The 14981-nt window shown below is 40.0% G+C and overlaps 1 protein-coding gene across 4 annotated transcripts in view; it reads right to left on the bottom strand.

The window, feature by feature from the left end:
* ULK4 (unc-51 like kinase 4) overlaps positions 1–14981 on the bottom strand; it is a 567394-nt gene that overhangs the window by 230733 nt on the left and 321680 nt on the right. For all 4 annotated transcript variants that reach the window (XM_039230385.1, XM_039230386.1, XM_039230388.1 and 1 more), the window contains one exon: positions 12077–12182. In XM_039230385.1, coding sequence (XP_039086316.1) covers positions 12077–12182 — 106 coding nt within the window. The remainder of the gene's footprint in view (positions 1–12076; positions 12183–14981) is intronic.

Raw genomic sequence — 14981 nt, 5'->3', positions numbered from 1 at the left:
CCATGGGAATTGTAACAAATATATAAATCAGTGATTGAGCCAGAATTGGTCCAAAATAAAGATTAACATGAAGCCTTCATTCAAACCAGCCACATACATTCAAGTCCATACAGTGGCCGGTTGTCAATGACTCCTCAGGTGGCCACACTCCAGTGAATCTTAACCACTCTGGGTTTGTAGACATGGATGGGATCCTTACCCACTTTGGAAAAATCATTCCACACGTTTAGTAACCAAGGAGTCTGGGAAGCAGCAGATCATGATAGAAAATCAGACCTTGTGCTTATCTCTAGAGGCTGGAAGCAGACTGTTCTGCAGGCCACAGGAGAACCCCCTTCTCCTCTCCTTTCTCACCTCTAATAGAAGGGGCCGGCGAGGAGTTCCCAAACTCTGTACTCTTGGAACCCCATGACCCTTCCTCACTCCGCCATCCCTGCTGCCTGACCACCCTCCTCAGCCTTAAGACCATGTGGACTCAGCACACCCACTAGCTCTGCCTCAGCTGCCACAGCAGCTTATGACCATAAGTCGTTCATCCATCATCTCCTGCAGTTAAAACAGAAAGACAATTTTGCACATCATCTTTCAGAGGCAACAGTCTACCATTTTCAATCCCCAAACCCCTTCCCTGTGACATGTGGAACTCACAGTTGTCAGCAAAATCCCTCAAATGGTCCACCTCTTTCTATACATTTCTAGGTGGTGTTTTCTTGTTCCATACCGCTGCTTCTAGACTGAAGGTTGGCAGCCCTTTTTCTTAAAAGGTCATATAGTAAATATTTCAGGCTCTGTGGGTCACACAGTCTGTGTCTCAACTATTCAACAGTGCCATTATAAAGCAAAACTAGCCAAAGACGCATGTAAATGAGTGGACGTATCTATATTCCAACAAAACTTTATTTGTAAAAGCAAGCAAACAGCTGGTGGGCTACAGTTCACTAAATCTCAGATCAACAGTCTCCACCATCTGCTTCTTCTCTCCCAACCGTCATTATCCTCAGAGCACTTAATCACTTCTGCCCATTCCCTGAGCACAATATTAACACCAACATCACTAATATTATTAGCATTAACTAACACTACTCTTGCCATAATTACTTTTGTGATTTCCAGTTTACTCCACAGAGCCTGGAATGGGGCCAGGTATCATGAGCACTGAAGCTTATATGGTTGGGGATGGGAACAGACTGTAAGAGGAAAAGAATTACAAATGTAAAATTGCCCCTCTATAAAAGAGGGCCCTTGACACATCAGCTTCATTAGCTTCCTGATAAGTGTGCCTGTGCTCCTTCAGGTGTTCTGGCTCTAATAGTCTACTGGAGGCAGTATCTCTGTAGCCACAGAGATCACCTCATAAACAATCCTTCCATATCTGATCTCTCAGGTCCCTAAGTTCCTCTCCTCTAGCATTTTGTCCTTCATCTCACCTCGGCTACATAACTCCATGCTTCCACGAGCCAGGACCTATAGCCTCTCCAGTCTGAAATTCAGACATTTGACTCCTTATCCACTCTCTCTACCAACCAACGGGGCTGCTAAGAATCTTACCAGCACTGTTTCATAGTATCCTAATTCTCGGTCCAAAGTTAGAATGTTTTGAAGGGATTCGTGGGTGAGCCTTTTGGTCCCTTCAAACAAATATCAGGAAGACTTACAGGAAACCAAATGATGTCACCAAGATGGTGATATAGAGTGTTTCTGACTTTACTCCCTTCACAACAAGAAACAACTATTTAAGAACAAGACCCCCACTAAGAGAATCCTAGAACACAGAAGTGAGGCTGAAGCATAACCCCTGTTACCACAGAGAATGAGACAGACCACATTAGAAGAGTAAGAGAAACAGCTACGTGGTGACCATATTGCCCCTCCATATCAGGCCATGGCAGCACCACAGAGAAAGGTCCCCATCAGCCTTCAATTCCTCCAGTGGAAAAATGAACCCAGGGGACAAATAGCAACACCCTCAAAGTTGTGAGTTGCTTTGCAAGAGACCCTAGTCTGATCTTGCACCACAGGAATTGCAGGGGGAATCTGTGGGGCTCAGTCACAGGGCATCTGACTAATGGTGAAGCAGGGGGCGACTTGTAGCATCCAGCACAGGGACCTGGGCAGACCAAGCTTGTACCTGAGGTACCCAAGTAGTAACATCAATGAATGGCTTTGCTCACTGGTACATTCAAGTTGGGGATGCACTCTGAGCAGGGAACTCACTGCGCAGTGCAGATCTGCCTCCTTTGGATCTTCAAACAAGTGTTGCCATCCCTAGGGCCCAGTTTGCCCATGCCCAGGCAAGGAGCTGAATCACAGCCTTACTTCCTATGGAGAGTAACTTCTAGGACAATCTGACTAGAGGGGTTGGTGAAGTGGAAGCAATGTGACCCAGTGACACTTGAGTGAAAGGCAGATGAGCAGGCAGAGCTGATCATCCACAGAACAAAGCCAGTACTGGGACCAAGCATTCCTGTGTTCCATACAAGTGGGGGATTCATTCGCCACTGAGGCTGAGGGTAACTCCTGGCCCCTCTCAACTTAGGAAACTATTTGGGAAACTGAGAGTAGCCTGGAGTGGCCCCTTCATGTCTTGTTCAGGAAAGGGAGCAGCAACATAGCTCCACTCACTGTGGAGAGCATCATTTGGCCCCACTGGACCAAGGGGCTGGTGACAAATCCTGGAAGCTATGAGCCCAGTAGCACTTCAGCCAAGAGATAGGCAAGCAGAGCCAATGGTTTGCAGATGAAACCTCATGGCCCTGTTCAGTCAGAAAACTCAGGGTGCAAATTGGCTTGACTTAAGTCAACAAAGAGCTTTACCAGCTTAAGAGATGCTTCTCCTAATGTGCGCAGGCAAGCAATCTAAGTCATAGCCCTGCTGATTGCTGAACATAGCCTTCAGCCAATCTAACCAGGGAACCTAATCAGGGCACACAGGAAACTGTAGAGCCCATTCCATAGCCCAATGTACAGTGGCACATAAACATAGAGCAGAGTCCATGGCTTTGCCCATCTGTAGAGCAAAACTGGTAGCCTCACCTGACAACAGAAGTCAGTACACACTCTCACCTGATTCAGATCCCCAAATAATGAATGACACAGGTGCTGGATACCATCCTGCTGTTCTGCTAGGGCAGGGAAGCTAATTCAGAGGCCCAATCTATCACTGAATAAAGTACTCAGTCTTAAGCATCTAGAAAGCCTAATCAGAGAACCCAACCAACAATGGAGCCCATCCCACAGCCTCACTCAGGCAACAGAGCCTGCAATCCTATCCAACTATTCCATGCAAGTGGTACATCTCCTCTATCCCTGTCCACGGAGGATAGTCACCTCACCCCCCAAATAGACCAAAACAGCCCATCCCAACCTGCCCAAGGACACTACCAGCAAACACACCTAGAAACCCACCTTAAGCTGACTGATCAAGAACCATCTCTGCAAAAGCAAACTTGCAAAGTCTGGAAGAGGATTTCTATTACTCAAGTTGTGTGGCTTTCGACCCAAAGAATAAGAATCACATAAAGTCCAGTAAATATGACACTATCAAAAGAAATGAATAAAGCTCCAATGACTGGCCACTCAAAATTGAGATCTATGAGAACTATCAGACAAAGAATTCAGGAAAATCTTTTAAAGAAGCTTAGTGAACCATAAGAAAACACAGCAAAGAAATTAATTAGGAAAACAATGCATAAACAAAACAAGAAATTCAGTAAGGAAATAGTAGCCATCAAAAAACAAACAAATCCCAGAGTTGAAAAATAACTAAATTGATGAATTCAATGATGGTTTCCAAGTAGACTCAGCAACACAGAAGAAAGTACCAGTGACCTGGAGAAAAGGTGATTCTATAGTCACAGAAGCAAAAAGAAAAAGCAATGAAAGAATAAAGAAAGTCTACAGGAATTATGGGGACACAATGAAAGAAAAAAATACTCACATTATGGAGGTTCCAGAATGAGAAGAGAAAATATATTTAATGCAACAACTGCTGAAAACCTCCAGAAACTGGGGAGAGGAATGGATATCTAGATGTATGAGGTCCAAAGGACCCCAAATAGGTTGAACCTGAACAGAGTTACACTGAGACACGTTATAATTAAATTGTCAGAAGTAATAAACAAAGGAAGAATTTTAAGTGTAGCAAGAGAAAATAAAGAAGGTTAAATACACAGGAACCCCCATAAAACTGCCACCAAATTTCTAAACAGAAACTTTCAGACAAGGAGAGAATGGGATGGGGGCGCCTGGGTGGCTTAGTCGGTTAAGCGTCCGACTTTCGCTTAGGTCATGATCTCGCGGTTCGTGGGTTCGAGCCCCGCTTTGGGCTCTGTGCTGACTGCCAGCTCAGAGCCTGGAGCCTGTTTCAGTCTGTGACTCCCTCTCTCTCTGACCCTCCCCTGCTCGTGCTGTCTCTCTCTCTCCTAGAAATAAATAAAACATTTAAAAAAAAAAAAAAAAAAGGAGAGAATGGGATGGCATATTTAAAATATTGAAACAGATTAACTGTAAACCAAGACTTCTATATCCAGCGAAGCTGTCTTTTGGAAATGAGGGGTGAATAAAGCCTTTCCTAAATAAACAAAAGTAGAAGTTCATTATCATCAGAACTGCCTCATAAGAAATGCTAAAGGAAGTTCTTTGGAAGTAAAAGAATACCAAACACTATCATAAAAATACAAAAAGATAGTGTAAATCTGACTGGTCACGGTAAGTATACAGTCAGAGTCAGATTCTGCAATATGTAACAGTGGTGAATAATACTGCAGTTTACAGTTTTAAAACAAATATATTAAAAGTAACCATAATTACAATAGTCTGTTATTAGTTACACAATTTATAAAACACCTAAATTATAACAGTCATAACCTAAAATTTAAGGGAGAGGAGAAGTACAAGTGTCAAGTTTAAAAATTCAACTGAAGTCGTTATCAGCTTAAAATAGGGTGTTACAAGCTTAAAATACTTTATGGAAGCCTCACTGTAACCAAAAGGAAAAATCCCATAGTAATTACATAAATATAATGACAAAAAGTCAAAACATATGGATATCAAAAGACATCAAAACTAAAAAAAAAAAAAAAAACAATAGGTTCAAGAACAATGAATCTATAATACAACCAGAAACAATCAACAAAATGGCAACAATAAGTCCCTAACTATCAATAAGTACTTTAAGCAAACATATTAAATTCTCTAATTAAAGGACACAGAATGGGTTTAAAAAAAATATCCAATCATATGCTGCCTACAAGACACTTCACGGAGAGTGAGGGGATGGAAAATGACATTTCAAGAAAATGGTAATCAAAAAAAGCAGGGATAGATATACTTAGGTCAAACAAAATGGAGTTTTAGCTAAAAATGATCAAAGAGACAAAAGATCATTATATGATAATGAAGAGGTCAATACATAAAAATATAACAATTATAAATATTTATGTGCTGAACACTAGAGTTCCAAAATATACAAAGCAAAGATTAACAGATGCAAAAGGAGAAATAACAATCATACAATAATAGTTGGGGACTTTAATACCCTACTCTCAACAATGGATAAATCATCCAGACAGATAATCCATAAGGAAACAGCAGATTTGAATAACACTGGAGACCAAATGGAGCTAACAGACATACACAGAGAATTCCATCCAACAAGAGCAGGATACATGTTCTTTTTAGTCACTTTATTTTTTTTTAAGTTTACTTATTTACCTGTGAGAATGTGTGCATGTGTGAGAGCAGTGGAGGGTCAGAGAGAGAGAGAGGAAGAGAGAGAGAGAATCCCAAGAAGGCTCCACACTGTCAGAGTAGAGCCCGATGTGGGGCTCGAACTCATGAACCATGAGATCATGATCGGAGCCAAAACCAAGAATCAGATGCTTGAGCCACCCAGGCGCCCCCCACATTATTTCTGAGTGCACACTGAACATGTTCTAAGACAGAACATACATTAGGCCGCAAAAAATGTCACAGCAGATTTAAAAAGACTGAAATCATATCAAGTATTTTCTCTGACACAATGGCATGAAACTAGAAATCAGTAACAATAGGAAAACTGGAAAACTCATAAATACATGGAAATTAAACACTCTCCTGAACAATGTGGGTTAAAGAAGAAATTAAGATAAGGACAAAGTTTGGGGGTGCCTGGGTGGCTCAGCTAGTCAAATGGCTGACTCCTGGCTTTGGCTCAGGTCATGATCTCACAGTTCATGGGATCAAGCCGTGCATCAGGTTCCATGGTATGAACACAGGGTCTGCTTGGTATTCTCTTTCGCCCTTCCTCTCTGCCCCTCCCTTGCTGTGTGTTTTCTCTCTCTCTCTCTCTCTCTCTCTCAAAATAAAGAAATGAACTTTTAAAAATAAATAAAACAAAGTTTGAGACAAATGGATATGGAAACATATCAGAACTTGTAGGGTGCAGCAAAAGTAGTTCTAAGAGAGAAGTTCACAGCAATAATGCCTACATTAAGAAGGAAGACAGAGCCCAAATAAACAACCTAAATCTACACCTGAAGGAGCTAAAAAAAGGCAAACCAACTGTAATGTAATGGCATTGTACGATGACAGGTGGTAGCTGCAATTGCTATGCACAGCATAACATACAGATTATTGAATCACTGTGCTGTACATCTGAAACTCAACTGTGCTCAATTTTAAAAAAAGAACAAACTGACCCCAAAGTTAACAGAATGAATAAAATAAGAAAAATTAGAACATAAATAAATGAAACAGAAAACAGAAAAATAATAGAAAAGATTAATCAAACTAAGAGTTGGTTCTTTGAAAAGATACACAAAATTGACAAACCATTCACTAGGTTAATCAAAAAGAGAACGAGAGAGAGAGAGAGAGAGAAAGAGAGAGAGAGAGAGGACTCAATCAACAAAATTATAAATGAAAAAGGAGACATTACAATGGATACCACAGAAATTCAAAAGATGATGAAGAGGCTACTATAAATAACTATACACCAACAAATTGAACAACTTATAAGAAATGGAAAAAATTCTTAGAAATGTACAACTTACCAAGACAGACTCAAGAAAAAACCAGAAAATCTGAACAGACTGGTTACTAGTAAGAGGACTGAATCAGGAAGCAAAAATCTCCCAATGAAGAAAAGCACAGGATGAGATGGGTTCACTGGTGAATTTTACCAAACATTTAAAGAAGAATACCATTTATTCTCAAACTCTTCCAAATAAAGATAAGAACAGGGAATGTTCCTGAATTCATTTTTACAAAGCCAGCATTTATCCTTTTACCAAAACCACAAAAGGACACTACTAAGAAAGAAAACTGCAGGCCAATATCCTTGATGAATACAGACGCAAAAATTGTCAACAAATGACTAGCAAACTGAAGTCAGCAGCACAGCAAAGGATCATTCACCAGGAATAAGTGGGATTTATCCCTGAAATTCAAGAATGCTTCAACATATACAAAATCAATGTGACATGTCACATTAATAGAAAGAAAAGAAAGAATCATATGATTATCCTAATAGACACAGAAAAAGCATTTGACAAAATTCAACATCGATTCATGATAAAATCTAAAAATTAGGCATAAAGAATATACCTCAACATAATAAAGGCCATATATGACAAGTCTACAGTTTAACATTAGCCTCGACTGTGAAAGACTAAAAGCTTTTTCCTCTAAGATCAGGAAAAAGGCCACGCTCACCATTCCTGTTCAGCATAGTACAAGAAGTCCTCACTAGAACAATCAGGCACGAAGAAGAAATAAAAGTCATTGTAAAGGCATGTAAAAGGAATTGCGAACAAAGAAGTAAAACTATTTGTAGATGACATGATTTTATATAAAGAAACTCTAAAGACTCAACCAGAAACGGTTAGATCTAATCAGAAAATTCAGTGAAGTTGCAAAATTAAGAAAAAATCAGTAGCATTTCTATATGCTAACAATGAATTTTCTGGAAAACAAAGAAATCAACCCAGTTCCAACTGCATCAAACACAACAAAACCTTGGGAATAAACGAAAGTAAAGAAGTGAAGGATGTCTACTCTGAAAAATACAACACACTAATGAAATACATCAAAGAAGAAAGGAAGAAATGGGAAAGTATGATATGTCCATGGGTTGGAAGAATTAATATTATTAAAATGCCAAAAACAACAAAAGCCACCTAGATATTCAATGCAATTGCTATCATGATGCTGATGACATTTTTTACAGAAGTAGAAAAAACACTCCTAAAATTTATATAGAGCCAAAAAAGATCCCGAATATGCAAATAAATCTTGAGAAAGAAGAAAAAAGCAGGAGGCATCACAATTTCTGATTTCAATCTAGAATATAAATCTACGGTCATCAAAACACTATGGTACTGGCACAAAAACAGACAAACAGACCAATTGAACAGAATCAGGAGCCCAGAAATAAATCCAAGCACAGTCAGTCAACTAATATTTGACAAGGGAGCTAAGAATACTCAGTGGAGAAGAGATAGAATGAAATTGGTCCTATATTTTATACCACTCATGAAAATTAATACAAAATGGATTAGACAGGGGGCACCTGGGTGGCTGAGTCGGTTAAGTGTCCGACCTTGGCTCAGGTCATGATCTCGTGGTTCATGGGTTTGAGCCCCGCGTCAGGCTCTGCGCTGACAGCCAGCTCAGAGCCTGGAGCCTGTTTCGGATTCTGTGTTTCCCTCTCTCTCTGACCCTCCCCTGTTCACGCTGTCTCTCTCTCAGAATTTAAAAAAAAAAAAAAAAAAAACCATTAAAAATTTTTAAAAAAATGGATTACTTATATTTAAGAACTGAAACCATGAAAGTCCTAGAAAAAAACACATAGGAGTAAAACTTCTTGACATGTGTCTTGGTAATGACTTTTTGGATGTGATACTTAAAGCACGGGCAACAAAAAGAAAAAAAAAAAATAAAACAAGTGGGATGACGTCAAACTAAAAAGCTTCTGTACAGCAAAAGAGCCCATCAAGAAAGTGAAAAAAACAACCTATGGAGTGAGAAAAAATATTTGCAAACCATGTATCTGATAAGGGGCTAATATACAAAATATACAAAGAAATCCTATGGTTGGGATGAGCACTGGGTGTCATATGTAAGTGATGACTCACTAAACTCTACTCCTGAAACCAATATTACACCATTAACTAACTTGGATTTAAATTAAAAAAAAAAAAAAAGTCATATGACTCAGTAGCAATCCAATTAAAAAATGGGTAAAGGACATGGATATGCATTTTTCCAAAGAAGATACACTAAAGGCCAAGAGGTATATGAAAAGATTCTCAACATCACTAGTCATTAGAAAAATGCAAATTAAAACCACAGTGCAGTACCACTTATGCCTGTTAGAATGGCCACCATTAAAAAGGCAAGCAATCACAGATGCTGACATGGATGAGAAAAAGGATGCTTGTGCACTATTAGTAGAACGTAACTTGGTGCAGCCTTTCCATACTATGGAAAACAGTATGGAGGACCCTAAAACAATCAAACAACAACAACAAAACCAAACAAACAAAAACAAAGAGCTATCATATGATCCAGTAATTCCACTTCTGGGAATATACCCAAAGGAAACAAAAACACTAACTCAAAAAGCTATCTGCATCTGCATGTTCATAGCAGTATTATTTATAATTGCCAGACATGAGAACAAACTAAGTGTCCATCAACCAATCGATGGATGAAGAAGGAATGGTGTGTATGTATGCATACATACACATAATGGAATGTTATTCGGCCATAGGAAAGGAGAACCTACCGTTGGTAACAACATGGTTAAAACCTGAAAGCATTATGTGTTGGGAAATAATTCAGAAAGAGAAAGACAAATACTGTATGTTCTCACTTATATGTGGAATCTAAACTATCACCACCAAACTCACAGAAAAAGAGATCAGACTTGTGGTTATGAGAAGCAGAGGAAAAGGAAAAAGGTGGTCACAAGGTACAAGACCCCCAGTTGTAAACATAAATAAGTACTAGGGCTGTAATATATAACATGGTGTGACAGTTAGCATTGCTGCATAATATACAGGAAAATTGTGAAAAGTAAATCTAAGACTTCTCATTATAAGGAAAAAACTTTTTTCTCTATTTTCTTTTTATTGTATCTATAGAAGATGAACATTAGCTAAACCTATTGTGGTAATCATTTCACAATATATGTAAACCAAACCAGCATGCCATATTGCTTAAAATTAATCAGTGATGTCAATTATTCCTCAATAAAACCGGAAAAAATTTTATGAGAAATGAACAAAGTTTTTGCTAGACTTATATTGTAAAAAGCACCACTGGTTTGGACTAAGAAGACCAGGGATAATTCCTTTTAGAATGAAAAACAGTTGTAGGGTCCCAAACTTCTACAGGGAAGAATCAGGCTTAGAATCTTACTCACCTACAAATATGGGCCATTCTTATGGAAAAGGAACAAGGATTCAGAAGTTAGAGGCAAGAGCCACAGAGAAGCATTCCCAGGGAGAACTACTCTCAAAGCAAGGGGTATTTTTTTTTTCTTTTGGAACAATGAGAGCTGAGGAAATGTGTCCTCCAAGATTTCACCATGAATCAGTGACTATTATCTACCTTTACTTTTAAATGAGAGTTCCTGTGATGGTCTTTCTTTATGTGTCTCCTCATTACAGTCTAGAAATGTGGCAGAGCAGTAACTTGGGTCCTTAGTTCACCGGTCTTCAAGTTCAAGAGGACCAAAATTCAAGGAGCTGCCCCTGACAATAATGTACACCCCAGGGGTTGCATACATATCTAGACCTAATTTATTTGTATTTATTTTATTTTACTTTACTTTATTTCATTGAGAGAGTGAGAGAGAAAAGGGAGGGAGGGAGGGAGGGGAGTAAGGGTAAGAGTGAGTGAGAGAGAGAGAGAGAGAGAGAGAGAGAGAGAGAAAGCATCCAAGAGGGGAAGAGGGGCAGAGAAAAAGAAAGTGAGAAAGAATCTTAAGCAGGCTCCATACTCAGCATGGAGCCCAATGTAAGGCTCAATCACATGACATGACCTGACCTGAAATCAAGTGTTGGACATTTAACCAGCTAAGCCACCCTGGCACCCCTATACTTAATTCGGTTGACAAGAATTAAGCCTACAAGAAACCAAGATGTACTTCAGATAATAAATGGATTTTAAAACTTGGTATATCCAGACAAATGGAGTATTCTTCAGTTCTAAAAGGAAATGAGCTAACCAGTCATGAAAAGACATAAAGGAACTTGAAATGCAGATCACTAAGTGAAAGTCGCCAATCTTAATAAGCTACATACTGTAGGATTCCAACTATGACATTCTGGAAAAGGCAAAAAACTAAAAAGACAAAAAAAAAAAAAAGACAAAGAAAAGGGAAGGCTAAAAATGAGGGCAGGGGCTATACAGGAAATCTCTATACCTCCCTCTCAATATGGTTTTAAACCTAAACTGGTCTAAGAAAGGCTTTAAAAAGGTTTTTAATTTTAATGTTATAGGGATGCATAAGAGGTAATGTAAAGTCACCCTCAACTCATCCAATCTCATTTTCCAAGACGCTTTTGACTATATATGTTTTTATTCTGACTGAGAGCAATAAGTCTTATTATTATGCTTACACTTGTACTTCATTTATCATATATAATAGTGCCTCCAGGAGAAAAGAAATTTTGAGCTCTAAAGGAAAATAAATGAACTAGACAAAGAATCTAACCACAGTCCCTTTTTTTGTTGGCAAGATTATTATTATATATTCTTAAATGTCTATTTTGGTTCATCAACTTTAATTTTTTTTAATGTTTATTTTTGAGACAGAGCAGAAGTGGGGCAGGGGCAGAGAGAGAGGGAGACACAGAATCCCAAGCAGATTCCAGGCTCTCAGCTATCAGCACAGAGCCCAACGTGGGACTCGAACTCATGATCATGAGATCATTCTCTGAGCCGAAGTCAAAGCTTAACCGACAGAGCCACCCAGCTGCCCCTGATTCATCAATTTTAAATAGCACTTCTTGACTCCCTGCTATGTAGATGAGGAAAGTAACAAATAGGCAAAAGGTAAGAGTCTCAAAAGGAATTGAGAAGCATTTACCTTGTTCATAAAGTAGCTTCATATTTGAATCTTTACAGGCAACCAGATTGTTGAGCAATGCAATCACACTCTGCATGGTGTTACCCAGAATGTTCTCCTGATGTTCCTGCAACAGATCAGAAATTTCATCATAACTATGCAGAATTACAATTATGCCACGATAGAGACAAATGATCAAGGGACCTGTGTCCCTTCATTCTTTGCATGGGGTTAAATGGTTATCGTTCCGCACTGTAATGAAGCAGATCCTTCTGCATGAAGACACTCTCCCCATCGTGCGTTCAGTCAGCTGGGAGGCGGCATGAGTCATTCAGAGCACAGTGCTGCTGTGTGCGGTCTCCTACCCGGGGCAACAACCACATAGTCCTCTGCGCTTTAGATGGGCGACCGAGGAGTCAGAGTGACTGGAAATCAACTCTGCGGAGATTGGGAGACCACACCTGAAAGTGACTGAGGTCACACAATAAAACTTTCAGGTCTCAGAGAGACCGGGAGACCCTTGATGGACACATGGTTTTCAAAGCTTACAAAAACACCAACACTGCATCTGGCCCTGAAGCTGCTCTGTCACAAGATGTAATGACAGCCCTGTGGCGTCATGAGTCTCACCGTCTATGTCTTTGCTTGATTTAAGACAAGGGGGTTGCTTTCCAAGTACTGATGCCCCCAAATTTCTAACCTTCTTTAGAAACACACAATGAAGAGGAGCAGTTAATGTGTGAATGTTCCATTGTCAGGGGCTCGAGAAGATTAATATGGAAGCGATGATCTACCACCAATTTCATCTAATTATTCGTACAGTTGGTTGGAAGGAAGGGTGATTAATAAGCACAGGATGAGACAACACGTTATTCATGATAAAGTAACTAACAATACATAGGAAACCTATTCTAGTCAAGAAAACAGAAGCTAATAAATCTTTTTGGGTTTTTTTTTTTTTTTTTTTTTTGGTGCCATTCAGTAAAATATCACATTCCACTACTTATTCAAAGACCAGCCTGTCAACAAATATAGGTCCATTTCACTGGAGATAAATCCATTGTTCCTTTGACATACACATTTTTATGATTAAATGTATCTTTTCAATGATGCTCTTGGTAATACTTTTGCCTCCTTGTAAAGCCAATACTTCAGTTTTCCTTTGTGCCCATGGGGTGAAGGCCACTTGTTGATATAGGCATTTCCTTAAGTACAAAAGCCAAGTATCCAAACTTCCATCACTCCTGAACACTACAATCGTGGGATTGTACCCTGGTCAACCAGATTTCCGGACTCTTCCCTGGGGTTTCCAGACTCCCTGCAGAACGAAGGCCTCTGCCAGCCACACTATTCAGTCTGCAGAGGGGCATTAACCCAGGTACCCTCTAATTATTAGAAGCCCCCACTGACCGGGGTGCCTGGGTAGCTCAGTCAGGTTAAGCATCCGACTTTGGCTCAGGTCATGATCTTGTAGTGCATGAGTTTGAGCCCTGCATCGGGTCTGTGCTGACAGCTCAGAGCCTGGAGCCTGCTTCAGATTCTGTGTCTCTGTCTCTCTCTGCCCCTCCCCTGCTCACGCTGTCTCTGTCTCTCTCTCAAAAATAAATAAACATTTAAAAAGAGGGGCCCCCCAATCTTATTAATGGGGGTTCTCAGGACCAATTGTTTGATGCAGGAAATAAAAAAGAGACCCATACTCTTATAACCAGAATGGGAGAAATGGTTCCTTTACTAGCCATTATTAAAAACGTTTTTTAATTAAAAAAACTTTTTTAATGTCTATTTATTTTTGAGAAAGAGAGACAGAGAGAGAACATGAGACAAAGGGAGACACAGAATCCGAAGCAGGCTCCAGGTTCCAAGATGTCAGCACAGAGCCTGATGCAGGGCTTGAACTCACAAACTGCGAGATTATGACCTGAGCTGAAGTCAGATGCTTAACCGACTGAGCCACCCACCCAGGTACCCCAAAACATTTTTTTTAAGTTTCTTTGTTGTTGGTTTTCAAAAATTCATACACTGTGAACTTGTTTACTATAAAGTGAAGGCTTCATAAAGAGTATAGTAGAGAGTTTTATAGAGTTATTCTTCTCTCTTGCAGGTATATATGCTTCCTACCTGTGTATATGCTGGGGAGGAAGAGCATGGAACAGAATCATTGTCGCTCCTCAAGATGCTGTTGAGGCTCTCCAGGGGAACTAAGATAGCTACTGCTGTGGCCTAGATTATCATTTCCCCCAGAGAGAATTCAATACTTGCGAAGAACAGTTGAGAAGGTGTAAATATGAATTAAACACGCTTCCATTAACTTCTATCAAGCTGCGTTATTTCATTTCTCTTAGCAACTTTAATAAGATTTGTTCTTGCTGTTCACAACCATATTAGCCCACAGGGGCACAGGGGATAAATTATGTATTGAAAAACATCATAGTAACTTCTTAAAGCCAGAGCAGAGGATTTCTAAGGGAGAAAGCAGGAGGGTACGTCTGTGAAGCCAGGGTTACTCCCGGGCACTCCGCAAGCCTGATGTAGAGAAAAGGGCAACTCAAGTTTGGTCCAAAGACCACGGGCCAGAGTTGGAGGGGAGGGATGATTCTGATTGAAGGCCGGGTCCCCATCAGATGCTCCTCTAGGGTAGCGCCTTCCCCCAGCAAGTTATGCCCGAGTCTTAGGGTGAAAAGATTATAACAGAAACCTCGGTCAAGTCCTGATGTCTTTTTCTTTAATTCTTGTGTCTCATGAATAAAGCAAGGAGTCTACACCATGGGCCCCACATGTGGTGAAGCCCCCTAAGGAGAGAAAGAAGCAGGTGATGACTTGCAAGAGGGCCTCCAGCATAGGGTCAAGGGCCCAGGCACCGGTGGCCTCTGTGCTGATCTTGGCCCACTGTGGCAGATACCCATGTGGGCCTGAATGGGGACCAGGC

Source organism: Hyaena hyaena, unplaced genomic scaffold, assembly GCF_003009895.1.
Source record: "Hyaena hyaena isolate Hyena2069 unplaced genomic scaffold, ASM300989v1 scaffold_45, whole genome shotgun sequence".
In the NCBI taxonomy this organism is placed as follows: domain Eukaryota; kingdom Metazoa; phylum Chordata; class Mammalia; order Carnivora; family Hyaenidae; genus Hyaena; species Hyaena hyaena.
The sequence above is the reverse complement of the archived record's forward strand: the minus strand, read 5'-3'. Positions and strand labels throughout refer to the sequence as shown.